The sequence below is a fragment of the Lissotriton helveticus genome, chromosome 1_2 (assembly GCF_964261635.1).
Source record: "Lissotriton helveticus chromosome 1_2, aLisHel1.1, whole genome shotgun sequence".
In the NCBI taxonomy this organism is placed as follows: Eukaryota; Metazoa; Chordata; class Amphibia; order Caudata; family Salamandridae; genus Lissotriton; species Lissotriton helveticus.
The window spans coordinates 183,771,728-183,796,884 of NC_136058.1; the positions used below are offsets into that span (position 1 = coordinate 183,771,728).

The 25,157-nt window shown below is 42.8% G+C and overlaps 1 protein-coding gene across 2 annotated transcripts in view; it reads left to right on the plus strand.

Moving 5' to 3' along the window:
* The window catches only part of EPS15 (epidermal growth factor receptor pathway substrate 15), an 883,486-nt gene that overhangs the window by 305,742 nt on the left and 552,587 nt on the right, over positions 1-25,157 (plus strand). For both annotated transcript variants that reach the window (XM_078670831.1, XM_078670841.1), the window contains exons 8-10: positions 4,698-4,757; positions 16,842-17,051; positions 21,521-21,666. In XM_078670831.1, coding sequence (XP_078526957.1) covers positions 4,698-4,757; positions 16,842-17,051; positions 21,521-21,666 — 416 coding nt within the window. The remainder of the gene's footprint in view (positions 1-4,697; positions 4,758-16,841; positions 17,052-21,520; positions 21,667-25,157) is intronic.

Genomic DNA, 25,157 nt, shown 5'->3' on the forward strand with positions numbered 1-25,157 from the left:
AAGCGTCCCCAGAAACCAGATAGATGATGTTCATTCCTGCTCAAGTAAACCTCCCTCCGCTCCACCGGACCGTTGCTCCGGGTCTGGTCAGGCCGACAGAGTGTCCAGCCAGTCAGCTACCACCTCAGGCTTATCAAAGAAATAGGCTCGCTCTTCGTGTTCAATCCGCAACTTTGCGGGGAAAAGCATGGCATACTTGAGGCCCATATCACGGAGTTTCCTTTTTACCCCAAGAAAACTTAGTCTCTGCTTCTGGACCGCTTGGGTGAAGTCAGGATAGAAACTGATGGTGGAATTTTCAAATTTCAAGGGTCCACCCGTTCGTGAGGCCGGAAGGATACCATCTCTGTCACGAAAGTTAAAAATTCGCGCTATCATAGGCCGCGGCGGGGCACCCACCTTTGGCTTACCACCCGGGACTCTGTGTGCTCGTTCAACAGTGAAAAATTTACTCCTTCCCATGGGTGCCAGATGGTTAGTAATAAGGTTTTCCACAAAGAGGTCAGCTGCCGGATCCTCCGCCTTTTCCGGAACTCCAACGATACAGATGTTGTTCCGCCGAGCCCTCCCTTCGAAATCCTTCAGGCGACGCGTAACCAGATCATTAGAAGCCCTTAAATTGCGGACTTCAGTCTGCAAGTCTACTACATCGCCCGTCAAACTCTAAGTTTTTATATCCAAGGACTTGACTTTTTTGTTGGTTTTAGTCAAGTCAGTACGAATCAACTTGACATCTATCGCCACCGTGTCCAGCTTATGAGCGAGAGTCTCCATTTGCGTCCCGAGGGACGATTTGATGCCCTCGATGGCTGCCATAATGTCCTGCAGAGTTGGGTCGGTTGTCGGAGGCATCGCATCCCTCGCCTCTTCCAATGGCCTACCCGGTCCACTGGGCGACCCCTTGACCTGGGCATACTGATCCATTACATTGGTTTGAGTATATCCACCCCGCCTGGTAGGTTTAGGCTTCTGTTCGTCTCCCGCCGGCTTCCCCGCCATTACGGGAGATACTCAGGTATAGTCCAAGACAGGACCGAAGGGGGGGAAAACCAACTAAGAGACCAGCCAAAGAGCACTAGACGACACCCAATAGCCAGGGATGCTGACCAGCACGGCGGACGGCCGTGAAGCGGAAAAGCAGGATGCCCAAAAAATGGCACTTGGGTGCCGCACCAGCGTCCGCAGAGAGAGACGGCCAGCCTTCCGACCAAAGATCAGCACTTCCAGCAATATAAGTCTCACTCGAGTGTCAGGTCGGGCATGTGTCCCCGATGGAATCTGGCTCCGGTGGCAAAATCGAAAGTGAAAGTCAAACCAGCTCCAGATGTTAACGACCACCTCTGGCTGTTGTTGTTCAATTACACCCCGGGCGCACAGCCAACTCTAGCGCCAGGCTTCCTCGAGTCCAAGGCCGCAAACTGCCCAACACCACAGCTCCGGACTCCTGGGCCCGATCGGGACGTACGTTGCAGTTTTAGTTTCTCCTGTGGGTCATCTGTACGAGGACGTCAATAAAAATCAGGATAAACGACAGGATATATGCGGGAGGTTACGAGGGTCTCGAGAGCCCTATGCTCACGCGGCCGTCTTGGTTGCGTGCGAAGCTCCTCCAATGAATAAAGAGATTATTGAGGGAGTCTTCGAATGAGTCTTCCTGGAACTTTAGCCTTTAAACCCTCCAGCTCCTCATTACCCACATATTTGCGCTTACCCATTTAGCAGGTTTTAGAGGGGGGGCCCAGCCCAGCCTCTGTCAGGCTCTGACGGGCGTGGACGGGCCCACCCTTGGCCCGGGCTTTGCCCAGGTAGCGCCGGGCGCGCGTCCCGCCCTGCGGGAGGGCTGCACCGGCTATGAGGGCCTCTGAGGTGACTCTCTGGTGCCACGCAAAGCCCCCTGGGGCTTGTAGTCGCATATGCCGTTCCCCTCATGGCGGATATGGCGGAGTATAGGAGCCTGACAGCCGTTCCCATCACGGCTTGGAGCAAGACCAGGTAAGGCGGTGTAAGGGCGGTAAGCTCTGTAAAAACGCCGTTCCCCTCTCGGCAGCCTCCATGAACTGTGCTCTTCTGACCCTGGACTCCTGCAGAAATGTCAATGTTGAGAGCAGAGCATCCTCCAAAGCCATCATCTTGATCTTGCTGTACTACACCTCGAAGGGATGCTTCGTAGCAGAGTGAATATCAGCCTCGAAAACAAGGGTGACCTTGAAGAGGTACAAAAATGCCAGTTGATGCTGTAGGCTCAAATAGAGTGCTCATTCCTTTCCATGCTGAAGACACTGAAGATTGTCAAGACTTATGCCAGAAACACACAACATACACCAAGAAACTTAATAGTGACAAGGACTCATGACCATCGAAGGAGTCAGAAAGAGAGATGCACTACACCACACCAAATGGGTCTGAAAGGAAAAGTTCCTTTGAGGAGCTCATTTCGCCAGAATTTTTTAAGCTTTCCCAGAACATGGTAAACCCAATGGGTCTGAAGCACCTTTTGCAAAGGACACTAATTCCTATCACCTTTCAGGCTCATGCACACTGACACAAATGAGTAAGATTAAAGTGAAAAATGAGCTGCACCACACAAAGAACATATGCATGAGACACTTAAATAATGCTTTCTGCCAGTGATCAACCCTAAGAACTGTATCCCTGAATGAAAACGTACACCTTGAACCAAAAATATGAATTCCTAAAATATGTTGGCAAAGATCAACTAAAAAGAAGCTTTCAGCTGCTGCCTTTTCAAAATGGCCACGTCCATAGGATTCCCTAACCCATTTAGAGTGTGTGGAGGTGTGGGTGTGTGGGTGTGTGTGTGTAGGTACTGGGGTGCAGTGCAGGGAAACACTGAGAGAGGTGAGTAATGGCAAGCAGTAGAGTTGACTGACTGCAGAACTGCTAGTTTGCCAGTTATGCAGGATTGCAGTGCCCAAGCAGCACCCTTTTCATGCTTTGGACCATAAGGCAGCAATTAGCATAGGTGAATGTTACCTCCTCCTATTGGACCACGATGTTCGAGGTTTGGACAAGACAATGTAAAGAGTTCACTGGGAACCGGTAAAGGGGTGGGTGACTTGTTAAAGCATATGGTGGCTTCAAAAAGGGAAAAAAAATATTTAATAAGTAGTGTATTTAAAGATCGGTTAAAAATCCATACGGTTATTTACTAAATCACTCAGCAATCTTTTTACAAGTGTCTTCATTATCTTGTATAATTATTAAATAGTGACTATGCTTGTGGCCTTAACCAACTTCAGTAGGAAGTTTGGTAGGAGGCCGCCAGGGGAACTGCTGTCCATATACAGGGCAACCTGTGTAGCAATTGCAACTTATAGTGCAGGCATTTGGGGGTACTCAAATGTGACCACATTGCAGCTGGCAGAAAATATCTTCTTGAGGTACCTCTTAGCTGTTCCATCTAGTGTTTCCACATTCACATGCAATGCTGAACTTGGTTTACCGTATATTGAAGACATAATTAAAATTCAACTAGTTCTCCTGTGGCACAGGGTTTGGACAACCGATGAATGTGCTTTTAATCGTTCTGTCTTAACCGCATGCGTGCGGGCGGAATTCCGCTCGCACGCTGAGATTTTCAAAACCGCACTTTACATGACGAGCTGGGCTCGTCATGAGCGTGCGAGGAGGCTACCTCATGACGAGCCCAGCTCGTCATGAGCGTGGAAGGGGTTAAAAGATGCTATTAGGTCTGATAAGGCTTATAAAATAAGATGGTTGCAAGATGTAAAAATGTTTTTAATACAAATTGGTCACCAGGATTACTTTAGTGATCCTTCATTGATGTGCCAGAAAGGCCCTCAAAAATTGCTTTTTGGCCCACCTGAATGATCTTAGAATAACTAATGAAATGACAAAAACTACTGTGGTGGCCCATCATCTTATATAGATTACTGATAAAAAATACAGCCTTATCTTATGCTTTCCGTGACAGACTTTAAAAGGTTTTTATTAACCCGTTTTAGATTAAACATTATTCAGACTTTTAACCCCTCTACTGCGCCCGCGATTTTGCGGAAGTGCGGCACTTCTGCAGAACGGGCGGGGCCGCGTCGGCCATTGGCCAACGGCAGCACCAGCGAGGTAGCGTTGCTGACGGCAGCATGGAAGGGGTTAAGTTTTCCTAAGGTAAACGACTGGACTAGGACACTCTGTAAATATCCTTGTGACGATTTGTCTACCCAGTCGTCTATACATATCTTGTTCTTTGGAACATTTTATACAATACCTAGGAAAAGATGGATAGTCCCATTGTTAAAAGGAATGGAACTAAGACCATGTTACTCCGCATTTTTGGCTATCCAGAAGCTGGACAATATTTTTACTGTTGCCTCTGTCACTGTCTTTTTAAAAGCAGTTTACAGATTTAGGAAATCTATTGTAACATGAAATTAATCTCTAATTTTTATGGTATTTTTATCTGATGTATAATTGTTTTTTGTATACTGATTGTTTTTTCTCAACTGTACTTTTATGGTTATTTGTCTCTTTATAATAACCGACTAAAGTTAATAATAAATGAGTGACTATGCTTATGTTTTAAGTGCCTTGTAGCAAAACGACAAATGGGTCCGTTTTTTCCCCACGTTTTCTATGTGCTGTGGTGTGGTCATGGCCCTTTTTATGTCTCTGCTTTGCATATATGTGATGCTACTAAATACATTTGTTTTTGTTAGGTTTGGGAACTCAGTGACATAGACCATGATGGCCTACTGGACCGAGATGAGTTTGCAGTCGTAAGTGTCTGTGCCGATATTTTAAGAAAAAGCTTTACCAACAGTATTTTGAGTGGCTTTTATTGATCTCACGTTCCAATACTTTATCTTCTCTGTTGTGTATTTTCAGTAATTCCCACGATCCAATTTATTAAAAAGTAATACATGAGCAACTATTGACCACTATTTGCTTTCTCCTTAAATGAAAGACCGCCTATCTAATAAAGTTATGTTATGGATGATGTGCAAGGCAGCGTTTACCTCTAGACCACTAGGTTCTGGCCGCATTAGGACAAGATCCAAAAGAGGCTTTTCTTTTCATTTAGCATTAAGACAATGCCTTAACGCTGCCCTCTCCTGCTAGTGTCTCTGGTGTACCAAATGAGAAAGGCGCTCCGTATACTCAAAATGGTTCACAACACACCTCGGTTTCAGTGGCAGGGCATCTCAGGTCTATGTAGCCTAGACTCTAAAATGCTATTCCAACAGACCTGACATTTCCAAATTTGAAAGCTATTGTCAGGCAGAATTTTTTTTTAAAGAACTTTTTGTTTTTGTTTTTACATGACACCATCACAGCGTGCATCAAATAGTAAACCCCTTTAAGAATGAAATTATAATGCTTGGGTCCACACAACCGCTCTGAAGATCCACAGGAGAGTTAGTTTATCTCCCAGTTCCATACCGACCTACACTTCAACTATTTCGCCTTGGGCGTGTGTGTGTAAGATCTAAACATTCCGTCCCCACTGTCCATATGATCCTCCCCTCCCATATTGCTACCTGCACTCTCCGGTGAACTATTCTCAGACCCGGTCTCACCCGTCAAAAACCCTGTAGCACACAGCTCTCTCCATTCCGTTAAGCCTGCCTGTAGTCCGTCATCCTTCTGTGTGACCTTCATGCTAACGCCCACTCCCTGCCATCTCTACGCCAGGCCTGTATTTCTGGCCACCTCTGCCCCATCCACGTTATGGCCACCCTCCGTCTGGCCAAAATTAGCGTAAATTGAAGCAATTTGCAGGGCAGTTTCCGTTTGTTCGGCCTGCGTACATGGGCCAGCAAACATTGTAGTGGTTCCTCCTTTAATGTAAGGCCCGTGACCGCCCGCACCCCACCAGTCACCCCTGTCCAGAATTGTCTCAATTGTCAGGCAGGATTTAATGAAAGAAGCTCCTTAGACGCTCAGTGAGGTCTCAGTATCACTTGTAGAGCTCTGTGCTTAATGTATTGCATTTAGAACTGCACCTTTTGTTTCACTGGATACCAGTGGGCAGAATTAAGTGCTGGGCAGATATGGTCCGACTCATTAAGTGTAGCAAAGGTCCTACTGCATCCGTTTGCAGGTGTTAAAGCTGTGGAAGCAGAAAGCCCAGGTAATTTGCCGGGCTCTCTACTTATGCACTGTTAGATTAATCCCTTTTCAAAATCATTGGAGTGGGAAATGTCTTGATACACCATGAAGCTGAATAACATAAGCCAGAGAGTAAGGGAAGTTCCCAGTTCTAATGGTCTTATTTCTAAACATCTGTCGTTATTTTAGGTTCTCATTATTACAAAGTATTCATTTTAGGCTGGTCTTGCCCGTCCATTGATCTGATATGTGCTTTTTGCTATCAGCATAGAAATTAGCTGAGCATCACCAGCGTAGTTATGCAAAACAGGAATGCGCTGATCAGTGGAGGCAGATATACATTGAAGGTTATGGGCAAAAGTGTGTAGTCTTGTGGCACTTAGCACTGAATGAATTGAATCAAAGAATAAAATTGTGGTTGGTGCACAAAGTTTGATCGTATCCCTCTTATTGACAGTGTTGTATGTTTGACTGCATTGAAGGCCACTGGTACTTGTTTTAAAATTAGCACCCAGTCACTATCTGCATCAATTCTTTAATATTCTAGGGCAGTCTTTTTTTTTTTTATTGAACAAGACAGTAGGAAGACATTGGTACATTTAATTCTTCGACATTAGACAAAATTTCCAAACTATATACAAGAGACAGGCCAAGAATATACATTACTACAGTAAAAATTGCAAAAAAATTCGAAAAACGCTGTAGCGTGCGACTAAATAGACCAATCTTAAAGTGTTGTGCAAAATAGTGCGAGGAGAACAGTTAATCCAATACATCAAGATTCCTGTTATGTTTTATACAAAAAATAAAACAAATTAACACAGCGAGGATATCTTTACCCTTCTTTAAAGTGCTGGTGCAAAGACATAGAAGGTTAAACCGATATAAAAACAACTGATGAAAAACTGATAAAAAGCAACGAAATTGCTGTATGATTCATCAAATACAAGTGCAATAAGTGCGATAAGCTGCTGATTTGAAACTACAAAATACTATAGCAATACTGAAGTGCTGGTGCAATATCGTGCAAAATTGGCAATGTACAAGGAAGACTAATATAAAACATCCAGATTTCTATTATAGTTCCTATAGCCCTACTAGGTTAAAGTACTAAAGCAGCCAATATAGTAGAGATACCATTCTAAAATGCCAGTGCACTAACATACATCGGTAATACTGTATGGTTCATAAAATGCTAGTATAAAAAGATTAAAAATCCGTCGATTAAAGCAGCAAAACTATTGTTACAATTGTTAAAGTGCTGCTGCAGTATCGTGCAAAATAGCAGAATAAAGTGCAAAAACAGCTAATGTAAAACAGTAGAGGTATTGATACTAGTACGCTAAAGAGCAGAAACAGCTAACACGGCTAATATAGAGCAGCAAATATATCTTTGCAATTCTTAAAGTGCCAGTATATAAAAAAAAATTAACTATCAAAAAAAGAAAAAACAGTAATAAAATATCAATTTCCTTTGATAGATTCCAGCTTCTCAAAATATTCCCAGTTCCTTTCAAAATCTTGTGATCGCACCCACCCTGCCTGCATAAGCTCTCTCAAAATTACATGTTCTTTTCATTTTATTGACCCATTTTAATTGACATGGAATCACCTCAGATTTCCAATTTTGTAAAATCATGGACCGTGCTACAATAGTAGAAATAAAGATAAAGGCTTCTTCTGAGTTGTTAAACCTATTCCTATCTTTACAAATGCCAAAAAGGGCCACTTCTGCTTCTGGTAATAATATTTTCCCAGTTCCATGTCAGCGAAAATCCCCTTCCAAAAAGATTCTAGCTTTGGGCAGGAGAAAAAAATGTGATGCCAGCCGCCCGGACCACTGGTTTTGTATCTAACACATTTATTCTCATATTCAGGGAATATTCTCTGCAAGGCCTCCGGGGTGTAATACGCCATCCAGCGGGAAAGAAAGGACATTCGTTTATAATTAGCTGCCCGGAGTGCTTTATTTCCTAGCTGTCATATTACTTCCCAGTCTTTATCTGACAAAACGCACTGTCATAAGGCTTATTTTATCTAGATGATTACAAATTACCTGAGAGGGTCCTGAAGGGAGTAGCCTTTTATACCAGAATCCTATACCCTTAGGTTTCTCCCCGTATAAGGCTGTTCGCAAGGCATTGGGTGAAGTGTCAGAACCCCCTATCTCTTTTCTTATAAAATAAACCAATTGTAAATAATCAAAAAACATAAGCCGCCTAGGATATGCTCTATCTACAACCGTTTGCCAGCTAATTACCTTATGTTGAGTAAATAGGTGTCTAATTTCGCAAAATCCGGCTGATTCCCATTGTAGCAGATGATTCAAAGATATCTTAAGTCCCATGTTACCACATTCTAGTAATTTCAAATAACTAGAACCATCTGAGCCACATTTTCTATATAAAAGCCGTAATCTTGAAGAGTAAACAATCAATGTCTTATATCTTGTTTTCTTAGGCAGCTTTGCAGTTTTTAAAAAGAAAAAAAATTTAAAGCCTGCTTCCTCTAGCATTTTATTTAAAAAGAAATTGTCTCTTGTCTGTCTGGTCCTTAATAATCCTTCCACTATATCGAGAAGGGCTGCTTCATAGTATGTTTTAAAATGGGGGAGAGCCAGCCCACCTTGATCTACAGAAAGTTGTACCACCGAAAGCTTGACTCTTGAGGCCTTTTTATTCCAGATAAATCTTCTCATCATAGATTCAAGTTCATTGAAAAAAGCCATATTGACTTTAATTGGAATATTACTAAACAGAAATAAAACCAAAGGGAGTATGTTCATCTTTATCAATGCGACTCTACCAATCAAAGTCAAGGGCAATAAATCCCAGTGTTCCAGCATGCTCTTTATTTTGTTCTTCATCTTGATATAATTTAACCGAAAAAGTTCTTGATACTCTCTAGTCACGTAAATCCCTAGGTATATTATTGGATCCCGTTTTTCTGCTTGAGACTGAAGATGTAGTGGAAGAAAATCTAAATTAGAATTTAAAATAAGAACTTCCGTTTTTTTTCTCATTGATCTTATACCCCCCAATCTTCTCGTATTCCTTAAGCTCTTTCATGAGATGTAAAATATTTTCTTTTTCGGGAGCTAAATACAGAACAATATCGTCGGCAAACAATTTTAACTTTGACATTCCGGCAATAGGGGGTATTATTGCATCATTGTTCCTTACTTTTATAACCAACGGTTCAATAAAAAAGGTAAAAAGCAGGGGAGATAAAGGGCAGCCTTGCCTAGTCCCGCGATTTATTTTAATCTTCCCTGCTTGCCTAGTGTTAACTATAACCTGAGCTGATGCCCCTTCATAAATGTTCTGTAGCATACTAATAATTGGGGCCGGGAATCCAAAATAACCCAAGGAAAAAAATAACGCTGACCAGTTAACTAAATCACATGCTTTTTCTGCATCAATCATTAAGATGCATGCAGAAGTTGAATTAATATTAAAAAAATCTAGGGCCTGTATCAAATATTCTGTGTTCGCTGCCATAAATCTACCGGCTATAAAACCCGTCTGGTCTTGATGGATTACTTCCTGTGCTGCAGACACAAATCTTTGGGCCCAGATTTTCATAAAAACCTTATAGTCCGAATTCAACAGACTGATTGGTCTATAAGAATTTACCTCCTCTGGATTCTTATCTTTCTTAACAAAGCTGATAATAGTAGATTCTTTAAACTCAGAGGGAACCTTGCCGCCTCTTCTGATATAGTTAAATACATTTTTCAAGGGATCTTCCAGTTCCTTTAAAAATACCTTATAAAATTCGATCGGGAACCCGTCCACACCTGATGCTTTTGCTCCTGCTGTTGCTTTTATGCTATTTTGAATTTCCAGTGAGCTTATTTCTCAGCTTAATTGATTGCTCCTAAAATCGGAGATTTTGGGAATATCCAAGTTATCGAAATATTCCTTAATCAATATTCCCTCCACCTGGATGTCTGTGGAGTAAATTCTCTCGTAATGATCAAGGAACACTTTCGCAATTTTCTCGCTCCGAGTCTCTGTTCCACCCAGAGGATCTAGAATTTTCAAGATGATGGAAGATTCTTGTCTTTTTCTAATTGAATTAGCCAGGAGCTTACCCATCAATTGACTATCCTCATAAAGCCTTTGCTGAAAGGCCTTCAAGCTATTTATCTCTTCCAGAGTGAAGAAATCCCTGAGCAATACTTTCGCTTGTTCCCATTTATTAGGCAATTGATTAAGTTTTAGTGCATACTCTTTCTCAGCGGCACACTGAAGAACAGAAATTTGTGCCTTACGAACTTTTGCCTTATTACTGGAAAATGCTATCATTTGCCCCCGGGCTGCTGCTTTAAATGCTCCCCATATAGAAAAAGGCTCCGCTGAATCTTTATTTACTAATAAAAAATTCCTTCATCCATTCTTTGAAGCCCTCCACCCACTCCGTATTCTGTAAAAGGGTGCGATCCATCTGCCCCCTGGGGCGTTCCCCTTTTATACCTTCTAACATCAGTTCCACTTCAATCCTCCCATGATCTGAAAAAGGGTTGCAGCCTATCAATGCGCTGGCAATTTGAAGTGACCTGGAAGTTAAAAATAAAATTATTCTAGAGGCAGTATGAAATCTATTAGAATAACAAGTGTAGGACTCTGTATTGGGATTTAGGGAGCGCCAGGAGTCCCGCAGTTGGTATTCTGACGTAAAAGCTTCCAGCACCCCTTTCGTCTTTGGTTTTAGTTGCTTCTTATTCTTGTTAGAGGTATCCCTTCTTTAATCTTGGATATAATTAAAATCACCTCCTATTATGATTTGTCCTGGAGTGCCCCTCAAGATTTCACTAATTTCTGTCAGGGCCGAGATGTCGTCGAATATTGGGCCATAATAATTTACAAAATGTAATACCTTCCCCAACAGTTTTACTACCACCCAGAGCCATCTACCTTTAGAGTCTCTTCGTATCTGCATCACTTCCCAAGGAAGCTTCCTTGCGAAATAAATAGCAACTCCCCTCTGGGCAACCCCAGCTGAAGAAAAAAACCCATACGAGAAATATCTTGGCAAAAACAACTTTGGAGAGTTAGTCTTCAAGTGTGTCTCCTGTAGGAAGACCACCTGGGGGTTTAGGGCAATTGCCCATTTCAAAAGTGCGCCGTACTTCTGTTTATTAAGCAACCCATTCGCATTAATGGACAGGATATTGCATGAATCAAATCTCATCTCTACGTCTATAAAAATTTATACATAATCTGTACCAACCAATATTGAAAATCAAAGTAACAACCCTACTGTACTTGTGTTTTTTTACTGCATTTACCCCCCCCCCCCTAACCACCCCCAGGGATGCGGGAGCCCCCTCCCTGTCCACGCAGCCCCCATCCCTCCCTCTGCTTCTTCTTCGGGTGTCCTCTTGTTACACCCTGGTGTGACTCAATAACCCAGAGCACCCACCTATGTTATTCCTTTTAGCTAATGGGAAAAAAAACATACCTATCACAGCAATTTCAAGTTATAAATCCAGATTCCTTCCATTTTTTTTCCTTCTCTTTTCCCCCGCCTTCAGAGCTAAGCCCTTGCAGATATCTCATTGAGAAGAGTTTGAGCCTCATCTAGATCAGTAAACAAAAAGAATTTTCCTTTAACAAGAACCTTCAGCTTTGATTGCTGCGCAATCGAAGCCTGGGCGCCATTAGCCTTAAATAGCTGCAGCAGTTTTACAAATTCTTTTCTTCTTTTGGCCGCTGCCGCTGTCATATCCGTAAATATTCTACATTTTGCCGTTTCAGAAACATTGAACTGACGTTGTTGATATGCCCTAGAGAGGATTCGTTCTTTTATCCTGAAGTCAGCAAAATTTAGTAAGATAGTTCTTGGGAATGGAGAGTTCGCAAAACGCTGTGCTGGTACTCTATGGGCCCTTGTTATCGTCAAGTCCCCTTCGAATTCTGGAAGAACTACTTTTTGGATAAAGGAGTTAGCCCATTGTACTGTATCAGAGCCTTCTGTCCCTTCCGGGACCCCCACAATTCTCAGATTCAATCTGCGAGAGTGGTTCTCCAACTCCTCGAGTTTGTTTTCCATGGAAATCCGCTTCTTAGTGGCCTCTTTAGTTGCTCCTGTTACCAGACCCATTTGATCTTCCAGTGCTGAGATCCTGGACTCCGCCTCCACTACCCTATTAGGGAGTGATACTGTTAATTCCTCCACCTTGTCCATTCTGGCATGAAGGGCAGCTAACTCCACTTGCTGATTGTTTTTTTAATTTCGCGGATCTCATCGAGAATTAAATTAAGCATTTCGCGAATATCTAACTGATATCTCGCTTCAGATCTCTTTTCAGAACCAGATAGGCTAGCGTCGAATCCCGCCGTTCCTTCAGGTCCGGGAATTACATCTTGCAAGATTTCTCCCTCATTTACTGTCACATCTGCTGTGGGAAGCGGAGTTTGAGGTAAGGTTTCAATCATGCCGGGATCTGTAACTGAAGTATTCAGAGACAATGCCTCAGAAGTAATAGAGACTTGAGGTGGTTGTACCGGAAGAGGGGGGGGAAGTGTTTTTGGAGTTGTTTTTTTTGCAAAAAGTGGAAAGTCTTTCACTTCCTTCCCCCCAGCACCACTCCCCCCAACACCACTCTTTCTCTTCTCTTCTTCTGCCTGGGGTACTGCCAAGACAGGAGCCAATGAAGTTTTAGGGGTTTGAAGTTGAGCATCCACCTCAGATTGGGGCAGAGAATCTGCTATATTAATGTCATCCATATTACCCCCCTCTATTACTGCCTTTCACTGATCATCCTGCTGCAGAGGAGCGGAGGGGGGGAGCGGTTCATCATCTGATGACTCAGGTGTAGAATCTTCCATTACAGAGTTTTCCACCCTGTTACCATCTCTATTTTTGTCTTTGGCAGCCTTACGCTCGGCCTTCCTAGCTAAGGCAAGGCGAGTTTTAGCCTTCTGTCGAGCAGCCGCTTCCACTCTACTGAGTTTAACTGCGTCATCACCCTCCTTCAGTGGTTTGCCCATTTAGCTTTTTAGAAGAGCTTTCCTCTGGCTTTTCAAATCTGGCCAGATCCTGTGACCCTGCTCAAAAAACAGTTACTCCCGCTGTGTCTTACTCCCTGACAAAGAGGTTACCGGCGGTAAGAGCAGCATGAATAGCCTGCCACCAGCTAAATTCCCCCGCTGCCGTCTTTCAGATCAGGCAGCCTCCCGACTTCACATACAGCACTAGCGTCCTTCCCCTTTAGACCAGCCAGCTCCGGAATGTCCTGCAGCCTCCCTGACCGCAGCCAGCTCCAGAAAGACTCGCAGACCCCCCTGACAGCAGCGTTTCCAGGAAGAGAAGCCGCTAGCGTGACGAGCCTACCTCGGAGAGCAGTCCGATTGAGCAGCGTAGGCGGTTCTTCTACGGGCAGGATCGGCAATAAATCAAAGAGAACGGGGCTCGGAGCGTCATTCCATGAAGCCGCCTTTACTGCTCCTGATGCGGTTACGGCTCCTGTAGTCACCCGTACTTTCTTCCTCCCAGCTCGCGGAGCAGCAGCCTGCTAGCGTTTTCCAAACGCCATTACAGAGGCGGGGTCATGGGTCACGAGTCACGGGAGACTACGCAGAGGCGTGGAACTCTGCAGCCTCCATCCCCACTTCTGTGCATTTTCCACTACCAAATCTCAGGCCATTCTAGGGCAGTCTTGATAACATATATGGGAGTCTGCAATCCCCCTGTAAATACCTGTCACAGATTTCCTTATAAAAGTCTAGTCATAACATCACGTATGCTGCTAAAACCAGCAGCTTGAGTTTAAGGCAGGTCAGAGACCCCCATTTAATCTGCAATGTAAATAATGAAAAGGAGAAATGACTTCTGTTTCTTATCTCTTTCTCCTAAAATGAACAGTGATCAACACAAGGGAGAGATTAATGGCATAGTGTTTGTTTTTTGCACCTAGTTCTTTACAGGAAGGAAAGGAATCTCTTGCATGTTACTAATTCTGAGCTACAATCCTTTTTTTAAATAGGATTTACGTTAAAACGTATTACTTTATGCATCAAACTACTTACTGCTTTTTGCTGTTTAATTTTGTGCTACAGATTGTGCTTATAGTCTTCATATCTGCACCGTACTCGCTCTTTCTTATAAAGGAGCGAGACACCAAAGATTTAAGATTTTGTGGTACGAATGATAGCATGCGTGACTGATAGAGCGCGCAGGTCACCCGACTATTTATTTTACCATATACGTATCGGGCCCATAAAAATTCAATTTACACTATTTATTAATCAGGTGGTCTTGCACTCTACTACCAGTATCACAGTTCCTTTCTGTTTTATTTCCTGTGTACACGACTTACCACTCCACTGTTACGGGTACCTATTGATCACAATGGATCAGGGAGCTAGCTGTGAAGAAAAGGCAGACGCAAAAATACCTTTTTCTATATTTGCACTTAGAAAATAACCAGAGACACGGGAAGTTTTAAAACCTTTATCTAAACTTCATCAGATTCCGAAAGCATAAGATTTACAATAAGTAAGCAATCAATAACCAAAATTACAAAGAGCACGTATCCACAAAGGAAGTATATGAGACCAACCATTTGATGAGTCTAAAGGAAGGTAAGAACAGGGAACATGCTAGTAAGAATTTTCAGATTTAGACTAGGCATGGAACAGCTAAAGAACGGGGAACATAAGGAACATACTAGAATAGTACGACATTTTATCAGTCTATGGAGACTCGAAAGATAACATGCGACTATTAGGAAGTGTGGAAGTGGCACATACACGCTACTATTTCAATGCAGATTTATTATAATTTGCTAAAGGAGGGTAAAGAAAAGGAACATCTATATATCATAAACTGAAAACAGGAATGTACTTGAAGGATGGGTAAGAAATGGAACATGCTAGAATAACAACAATAATGTATGACTTGTTCACTTAGTGGTGCGAAAAGCATGGAAAAATCAAATATGCAAGGGTATGGCTTTATTGAAGCAAAGAAAGGAAATATAGAAGATGCAGAGTAGACTTTCAGCACTATATTTACCTAGTATGGTGTGAAGACCAACCCTGGCCACGGGTCCGTTAAGGACGGGAAGAACCCCACGAGAAGACAGTCGCCAGTAGGCCAGCAGGTGCAGAATGGACACCCCAGGACAGGACAGGGAAACCAAGTTAGGATCAGGACGGGACCACCAAGGTAAGACCAGCACCCGCAGTTTGGAAGCAACGCTTGCGCTCCACCCTCTCTGCAGCTATCAGTCAGAACCCCGATTGGATTATCGAATTCCCCATCAAAGTGCTCCGCCAGCACTTCAGGTTCAAAACCCCGCTTGGGTCTCTGGAAATTACGGACAGAGTGCTCCGCAGCAGTCTGTATCAATCACCTATTGAGTGCGTTGGGTCAGTGACAGGTCAGCTATTCAGACAGGTCGGACAATTTCTCTGGCTAAACCTAGGCTAGTTATACTGTTTTCGGGTCAGTGTACCACCCCCCAAATGTTGCAAGTGTAAGAATCCCCAATTTGGCCAGGTCAACACACCAACCACATTTCACCTTTACAAGACTTCATTTGCATGATCTGGGACCGCCTATTTGAATTTGGGGTTCCCATGACCTAACTCTTATTACAATAGTACATCTATGAATTATGATACATTGAAAACAGTTCAGCTTCTTCTGCTAGGTGAAGGTGCATCTTCCCAGGCACATCTTGGCTGGGACTTCGGTTTGGCAGGGTTTCAATGCCACCGGCAGAAGACTGTCATGCGCAGAAGGGCTGTTCAATATGGAATCACGAGTGTTCCTCAGACCCCAAAGAAGGCGATACATGAAAGCGAAAACAATTTAGAAATACAAGAAAAAATGAATACACTGTATACCATGAATAGCTACTCTATACCCCTTACTTTATAATAACTATAGCGTTAGGGTGAGTGCATAACAAGTACCTTTGCGATAGCAGCTTTGCAAGCACGGAGCATATGAGGAGACAAAGCGGCCATATTAGCAGTATTGCGCATGAGCAAACTTTTCCCACCAGAACTGCAAGTGTGTCACATCACATTCCTATGACCGACGCATGCGCAGACTAAATTCCCTCGAAGCAGCGGCCATTTTAATAGCAAGCGTTATTACTGTTTAGTACACATATGCAAGCGTCTCTGGGACACCCCCGTGTAGTGTAAAAGTGCAATATTAGTTAGACAAACATTTTGGTTAGATTATTAACACTATTCGAGGTGCATGAGTACAAGCAAGTCACGTAACGTGTGAATCCTTGCTCCATCATGTCTATGTATTATAAGGAATAAAATGCCCTCTGCCATAGGTATTTCAGGTCACTTCTGAGTTTCATGACAGTATAAGTGAACTTGGATATATTCGCAGAACTACTTGGTGGTTTGCAACATCCTTATAATGTATGGCAGGTGGTTCTTTATCCCATTAACACATTCTATACTATGGGGAGCAATCATTCCTGCTTGCACTGCACTGAGATTGCTAATGCTTTTGAAGAAAAGTTACAACTGAACTGAGTACTAGGTGTTCCAGACAGGACAGACATTGGTTAGATCATAATTTCATTATAGGATTTATACTGGAATCCCTATTTCAATTGTTTTCTGTAATCAAGGGAGATTTGGCCCTTGCTTACTAATCTAGTCGGGTCTCTCTCAATGAATCCGTTATTGCTGTCAACATTATTAGCTTTCTGATAATGTTTGGGGACAAATGTGCTTTTGTTGATCTAATAATATGTTTCTTTGCAGGCCATGTTTCTTGTCTATCGTGCCCTTGAGAAGGAACCCGTGCCAATGTCTTTGCCACCTGCGCTGGTGCCACCTTCAAAGAGAAAAATCAACAGTAGTTTGTCAGGGTCAATGCAAATGATTCCTCCACTACCTTCTCCACCGGCCAAGGAATCACGTCCGTCACTGCCACAAGCACCAATTGTACCGACAAAAACACCTGTTGTACAGGTACCAGTAATGTATTGTGTTTTATTTTCTTAGTCTGTAAAGTTGAGGAAAATCACAAAGACTGCTTGAATTGCTTTGTATTGCCTTCAAGTGTTCCCCATTATAGAAACCATTTTAAACGTAACACTGGAGTCCATTGTCCTACCCGTTCAGTGAGAATGCATAGACTGCAAAACTATCAAACTTCAAAACAGACTGACAAAACCTTAACTGTTAATTAATCTTCATTAATTTTGGCCCATATTTATTTCTTTTTAGCACATATGTTAGGATTCGTTATTGTGTTATTTTGACCCTAGTTGTAGCATAGTTGGAGGCAAGTGCTCGATAGTGAGATGATGTGTCTGTTGACATTTTCCTAGAGAGCTATTTATGCATGGACACGTCTTTTGTAATCTGTGGGACCGGTTCACAAAGGTATTTTGGAGTACGTAGCATAGTACTCTTGTGGAACTCTTTATGCACTCGTGCATGCCTTTAGGAATTGCCTCCAAACCAGATGAAAAGAAATATTCATATGTAATCGGAGCAAACGGGAAAGACTGTGCTCTTTTTATGGTCTGGCTCAACAGCATAGCTATCGCCACACCAATATGTGAGCATCAGTAGAGTGGGTTTGGCTCCGCCTACGTGTTGGGAGCCGGGAGTACATTTTTTGATGGACAGATGTGTGCTTCAACAAAAAATGCTTGCCTTCCACGCAGCTGGGATAATTGTTTTGATTTATACAGTGTCCTTACCTTTAACATTTAGGGGCACACACAAGACATTGGAATACTATTAAAGTGTCTTAGATAACTAAATAATGTTCTTTATTTCTGGCATCAGCACAGATGGGAGGAGGCAGTCCTTAACCTACATGGGCTGTTAGGTCTAGCTTGACAGTTCAACTGTCACCTGACCTTTTAACCTACGCCAATAATTATTCTACAGTTCTTTACTTCCACACAGGTATCTATCTATGCCAGTGCTATGTATTTGTAACGCTTCACGTTCTCATACATCATTTCTTTAAACCAGACCTATTGGCATTGCCAATGCTTGTACTATTAGGGAGTTAAAGGTTTCTGGGCTGGTTCACAAAGGCACGTAACAGCACTTTAGACTATTCTAGTAGTACTACTTCCCATACTCATAAGTGCTTTTGTGAATCTGCCCCCGTATTTCAATTTTGCAAATATATTTTTGTCGACTGTTTTCAGATGCTACTGTTTTGCCTACTGCATATGGCTTGGTACCTGCCAATGTTCACTGTTCCTTTCTTTCTTATACCGATAGCCTGCCTCCTATTTAAGGGACTGAAGACTAATATCAGCCAATATTGGTTTGTGGTTTTACTTTAGGGTTGTTTTTTGCCTTAGTAGCCCCAACCTTCTTTCGTTATCTAGGGGAGGGATTCGAAGACAGTTTTAACACAAGTTAACCTTTTGATCATAAGTGATTTCTTGAATGCTTAACTCCAACCAAAGCTCAAACACAGCTCCATACCAGAGTCCAAGTTGCAGCAGGCCTTCCTTTATATGGGCTACATAGACTGCTTCATATAAGGCTTACTTCTGGCAGGTAGTGGAAGGCACCACCCAAATGTAGTCCTGCAGCAGGTTTTATTCAGCGCAAAAATAGGAGAATTGAGGGTTTAAGTTCAAAAAAAGACTAAGCCCCGGGTGCAAAAATGCATTCAGACAGCACTGTATAACCACCTCAGATCTTTAATTCAAGAAGTCAAATGAAACCCACTTATTCCCTGTGATATTGTTGTGTGGTTCTTTACTGTCCTTGATTTTAGGGTTTAACATCGAAGCATGAGATATTGTTTACCAATCTGCAAGGAATAACTGGTTGTTGGACAGTGACAGGGGTGGTCTATACTACATACTGAGAAATATTTACTTGGAGGCACCATAAGATCTGCCACCAGAACTAGGAATTCATCTTACTTTGCACAGTGTATTCATTCACGAAATATATCAGCGACTAGGAATAGGGCAGGGACTGCACATTACATGACTAGGCATCTATTGTAAGGAGCACAAACTCAAGCCAGTCGGTGGCAGGAGAGACAGGGCATATACCTGCCAGTGTTAAGCTTGATGGGGTTAGTCAATCGTAGTCTTCATTACATTTTGTATATGCATGAAAGGTCATTTACACTTTCTCAAATTCACTTTTAGCAAAACAGTCTTTCTCTTATGATGCATGTTTCCATTATTTTCTCGAACAAATTAAAATATTCAGTGAAACAGCTGGTTTGCATTCTGGGGTCAGTGATTACGCGAACAGCTAGGAGGAACTGAGCAATCTGTTTACTTGCAATGAATGACAAGCAGTAAACATTACTCTCATCAATGTCCCTCTTCAGTGCCACAATCGACAAAAGTGGGACATGACTCTCCCCCCTGTAATTGTTCTTACATAAGACAAAAATTATTTCCATAACATTGCTCTAAATTCGTACAGCCACTAGATGGCTTTCAAGCAGACCAGAGTAAAATACCATCTCAAGTTAATCTCAATTGTATTTTCTTTGAGTCGAGAGCAAATGGACGTGGCAGCTACACTCAGTCATATATTGATCCATTATTCCATGGGAATATGTCTCCCTAGTTCACGTTCCCAAGCAATGATGCATCAGTATTTGTTACAATTAATGTACATGTACAAAGCTGTGTAAAGTTTAGACATTACTTTTGGTTGATAAATTCAGGCAACAAAAAGTGTTGGATTTTCTGTTTTACCAGCTTTATAGAGCCATTGGTATGCTCAGTAGAGGGCCTGAGGAAGCCTATAGTTAGCATTCCCCATGAAGTTTGAAAGCGGTCATACATGTCTCATAATGATCCAGTCACATAGATGCCAACCATAAGAGGGGGAAATTTCATGCCTAGCTGAAATCTCTTTTCAGTAGAACCTGTTACAAAATCTGAGATACATACTTTGAGACATCTTGGTACAAGAGATATTGGAAAATGAAGGGGGTCGGTCCTCTAGTTCTTGCAGCCTGATGGAGTGGGAGAGTGTAGTTCTCATGTTCTATAAGAGATCTATTGTCTATAGTTTTTTGGTGTTATACAAATGGGACTTCTAGTACACCATGGAATGTTATTATTCCACATCTACCTAAGGTCTGTGGTCTGAGGTACATATCTACTCAAGGGCTGCTTTCAGGTGAGAAGTTAGCATATACCTTTTAATCTAAGGCAAGCCTAAACCCCCTCGTAAATAAAAGGGCATAGCTTGCTACTCTCTAGGATTTCTCCACTCGCGTGAAGGTTAAAATCCTAGATTGAACACCTCTAAATACATCATTGTGAATTGATAGGTACAAAGCTTTCAAGGAATTCCACCCCCACACAATTTATCCTTCCAAACACAGATCTCTCCAACTTACCCGTTTATACAAATCTTTATTTAGTGTGTCTGTGAGGGTGCATAGACTGTAGTGGAAATTCACAGGATAAAGTACTAAGAGTTAAGTCCACGCTGCAAAACCCTTCTACAACACTGTCTTAAATATTGTCATGCATGTTGGCGACACCCTTACCATCTACTTCTGGTAGTTATTTTGAAGACCTATCTCTTTATAACATTAAAACTCTTTAATTAGTGTTGGAAACAAACGATCTGGAATTGTCAAAAGGCAAAGAAAGATGTTCGCAAAATAGGCCAGATTATAATTTCCATGTTTCGTTTGCAACCTACCTTTGTAGGAGTTGCGTGAATGAGTCTGTTCCTGTCATAAAGTACCTAATTAATGAACAAGTAACCCACATCATGGCTGTACCTCTTAACCTGGAGAAAGCCAGGTAATCTGTATGGGCATATAAGTAGCCACAGTTGTATACATGAGAACAAATTTTGCTCCAGTAGCGTCTAACCAATTGAAAATGAAAAACTCTGTACATAATAAGGTATTCTACTAGGCAATTTTAAATATGACCCCTCCCTCTTAAGAACAAGATTTATAATGCTCCCTCTACTTGAAAGTTTGAGCCTCTCTTGATTTATTCAAATTCCGGGTGAGGACTTAATGAAGCCTGCCACTAATTTGTATTGGGTGATAGTCTTTTTAAAAGACTATATGTTTTTCCTGAAAGGACACAGGGATCGGAGTAGTACCAGGAGTAGGATTTGTCTCAGTTCTGGTTGCTTCCACTCTAATACTCAAATCATTCTTCCATATTATAGACGGCACTACATGTTTATTAAAGGGATGACCCGTAATCCTTCCGACCTGTAATGCTCCCGACCTGAATGCAGAACCTCCACTTTAATTGGATACATATGTATAGTACAGAAACCTTCAGGATAGGATAATTTTATTTAAAAATAATGTGGAAGAAAATTATCACTGCATGCAACTCCATTTTCACCAATTATTCGTAATTAAACTAAACACCGAAACGTAAGCGGTTTTATTAAGAATATTATTCATGTTATATTTAATTTGAAGCAACTTTTCTTTCACCCAGTGGGTGGTTTCCCCCACAGAAAAAGCAAAATGGGATGACATTTTCCTAAGAACTGACAAAGACATGGATGGCTATGTTTCAGGGCTGGAAGTAAGAGAGATATTTCTTAAAACTGGACTACCTTCTGGGGTTCTTGCGCATATCTGGTGAGTGCATGTTAGCGTAGAATTACTTTAATGTGTATTTTTATTGTGCTCCCTCGCTTCTGCTGCAACCTTGTTGACTGACATTCGAAATAGATTACTTAAATAATTGTGTCTGATCGAAATATGTTTGTTGATGTTTACTTCTGGTCCATTACTTGATCCATTTACTGTCAATCTAAAAGCATCTGTCTTATACACCCAACATGGCGGCCATCTTTATTTCTGACACTGCACACCATTTTCCGTTAGATTAGCGAAAAGTCACCTTAAAATCTATGCCTTTAGCCATGAAAGCATGCCACTGGTTACATTGCATGGCAGTTAAAAGAAAGAGACGAGGAATGTAAGCATTTGTGCAGTATACACGGCCGATATCAAGAAGAAATTAATTTGATATTCAGAAAACATGTTTAAGCAGTTTGTGGTTTGGATGTAAAAATGCTATATTCAACATCATCTCATATGTGACCATTGTTCACTATGGTATCTTGGGTGGCAAACATGGGAGAGTCCAGGGGTTTTGGACAAAAACACTTGCCATACCTGGACTTAGGAGCTCATACTTATTATAAGACTTTTTCACTTGTAACTTAGTATGTTTATATGGTTTCTTTAACCTGATAAATCAACCTAAAACTACTGAACAGCAAAGAACAGAAAAACACAGACCAATGCATGCTGAAGAGGCAATACTGACTGAAGCTGTCAAGCATCATACGTTTGTTTCCCAATTGCTATTTACTGATTTTTTTTTTTTTAACACACAGGTGGAAGACATTATTCTGTGACGTTTGTTGGTCCGATACAACGCCCAAACATAGTTTTTCAACATGAACATGAAGCAAGTGGTGCTTAGGGTTCACTGAGGTTTCCATTGTCTGTGTACATTGATGCGAGGTGTGGGTGACCCACCTATCCTGTGTAACACTCTGTTGTCTTGGCTGCGCCTGCTATGAGCCTTCTTGGGCGATTTTTAGACTTTCAACCACTCTGGCTAAGTCAATGTTGGAGGCATGCCAAAAGGCGTCAGCCATCTGGATCTGGACAGATGGCCATGTCTAGTACTAGTACTCTGTACTGCAAACGCCCAGGCGGCTCATTGGGGCAATAACCCCCAAGTGCCTGTCACTCAGGGTGGCCACATGTCCAGATCAGGTTCCAGTCCTACCCACCATCAGCCCGTGTCTTCTGCCCGCATGTTGCATGCCAGCGGATCCATGGAGTGCGCGAACAGCTGTAGTGAAGGGGAAACCCTGACTGGTTCCTCAGTGTATCTGCCATTAGTTCAAGTATTAGTGACCTACCGGGACTCTTGCCCTTGCCAGGGTATAGTAACCTGATCCAAGCCAGCAACTCATTTCCAAACCCTATGCGATGGAGACCGGCAGATAGTTATGCCCAGAAAACTATTTGAGCCTTCTCAATGTCCACCACATACTATCTGGGCCTTCTCCATGTCAACCGAAACTACTACTGCTCGATAACATTCTCCATTATGTGAAACAGCTGACGTATGTGCAGGGAGGTACTTCTCCTAGGAACAAAACCATTCTGACCTGGGTGGATAAGGGAAGGCAAGCAAAGTTAGATCTGGTTCCTGATAATTTTCTCCAGGATCTTACAATCCAATTTCGGAAGGGACAGGGGCCTAGAAGTTGTCCTATCCAACGCATCGCAGCCCTGGTTCGGAATCATTACTATTAAGGAGTTCACTCGAGGATTCTGAAACCCTGCCTGCCTTGCGCGCCATTGCGTACATTATTGCCAAGGGATTGAGGGGATTAGCCTGACCGCATTTGTAAAATGCTAAAGGATGGCCGTCACTACCGGGTATCTTACCCGTCGCCATCTGTTTAATCGCCTGGGCTATTTTGCTTTCCATCATGGAGCCCTCCACTTGTTGTCTATCTTCCTGGGTCAGTGTGGTTAGGGGAATAACAGGGGGAAAGAAGTCAGCACCAGTCCATACAGGGCTTTATTGTAGCCTGAGAGCACTGCCACAATGTTCGCCTAGCTATACATGTGGTATCCATCTGAGTGAAGGATGGTCTTTATCACAGTGTGTTTGCTCTCCATGTGCAAAAGGCCTGCGAGTAAGTGCCCAGCACGATCCCCCTCTGTGTGGGATTGCGCATGTAACCATGTAGAACCAGCTGGCCCCCACCTTTGCTTGGACCAGATCACAGCGGGCCTCCACCTCCAAGATAAAACACATTTCCAAGTGCCTGAGCTCGTTCTCTGAGAGTCCAAACTGGAACCCCCGGGGTACAGTGTACCCCACTGGAGGTTTTAATGTATATCCTTCAGGTACGCTTTGAAGGCATCCCATTTAACTAGTGGCGTGAAGGCTGTACCCATATTGTTGTCAAAATAGTGCAGCGTCTCTTCCAGCATGGTACAGCAGTACGCATCAGCATTGTGCCGCAATAATCAGCATCCTCCAGTGCTGAGCATTGTTGCCGCCAGGCGGGAATGAGAGTTTCATTAAGCCCAATCACAAGGACCGCAGAGGACATAGGTCCAAGCAAGTCTTTGCTAAATATTCCACATTGTGTGTATCTTTCGTCAGGTGTCGGTAAGTGAGAAATAAGTCTATCTTTGTGTGCAGTGCATGCATGTGAAAGAAATAGTTGTATTACCTCATTAGCAGGTGTGCCGGTTGCCACACGTTCAATTGGTGCCTGTTAGTCATCCAGTCGCGCTGCTCTTCCTTCTTGTGTGCGGCCGCTGCATACAATGGCGGGTGCGAGAGGTCCAAGCCAAAATCCACCGCACTATTTAAGGCTCTTCCCCTACCACCAGGAGCTCATTCAGTGCACTCTTTAGGAGCCCCACCATCGAGGACAGGTACGCTGACTGACTCACATTCTGGAGTAAAGTTCCAGTATGTGTATTGGGGAGCAATCCAGCTTTCCACTCACACACACACCTTCCCCCTGGTCTATCCCGCCACTCCAGCTGGAACTGCTCTCCTGGTGCTACCCATATAAGAACTCCCCTGGAGTACGCAGAGTAATCTGTGTATAATAGTTGACACCGCCACCGAATCCACAGCCGCTGCCCCTCCTGTTCTGTTAAATGAGTTTCCTGTAATTTGGCAATATGCACTGAGCTTTATGCCAGGTACGTATGTACCCACTGACACTTAGGTGGTGTTGCCATCCCTCGGACGTTCCACATGATGAAGTTGAATGCAGGGTGTTGCACTGTCTTATCTTCCATGATGGTTTGGGTGTGTGGTCCGAGCCACATTACCCCCTTCCGTCCACCTATGTCAGTACTCCCAACCCGTGTATCTACTCTGGGTGTTCCCCTTATCTCACAAAATATCACAAAGTGCACACTATCCTAATGTCTTCTGCAAGCAATATAAAAACATCTGATAGAGACTACTAGCCGCAGATTCCTTAACGTAGAACTATCCCCAGGCGTGAGACTGGATCTGAAAAAAAAATTCTGCCACAGCACTCTTGCGCTCCCAGGGGGATGGC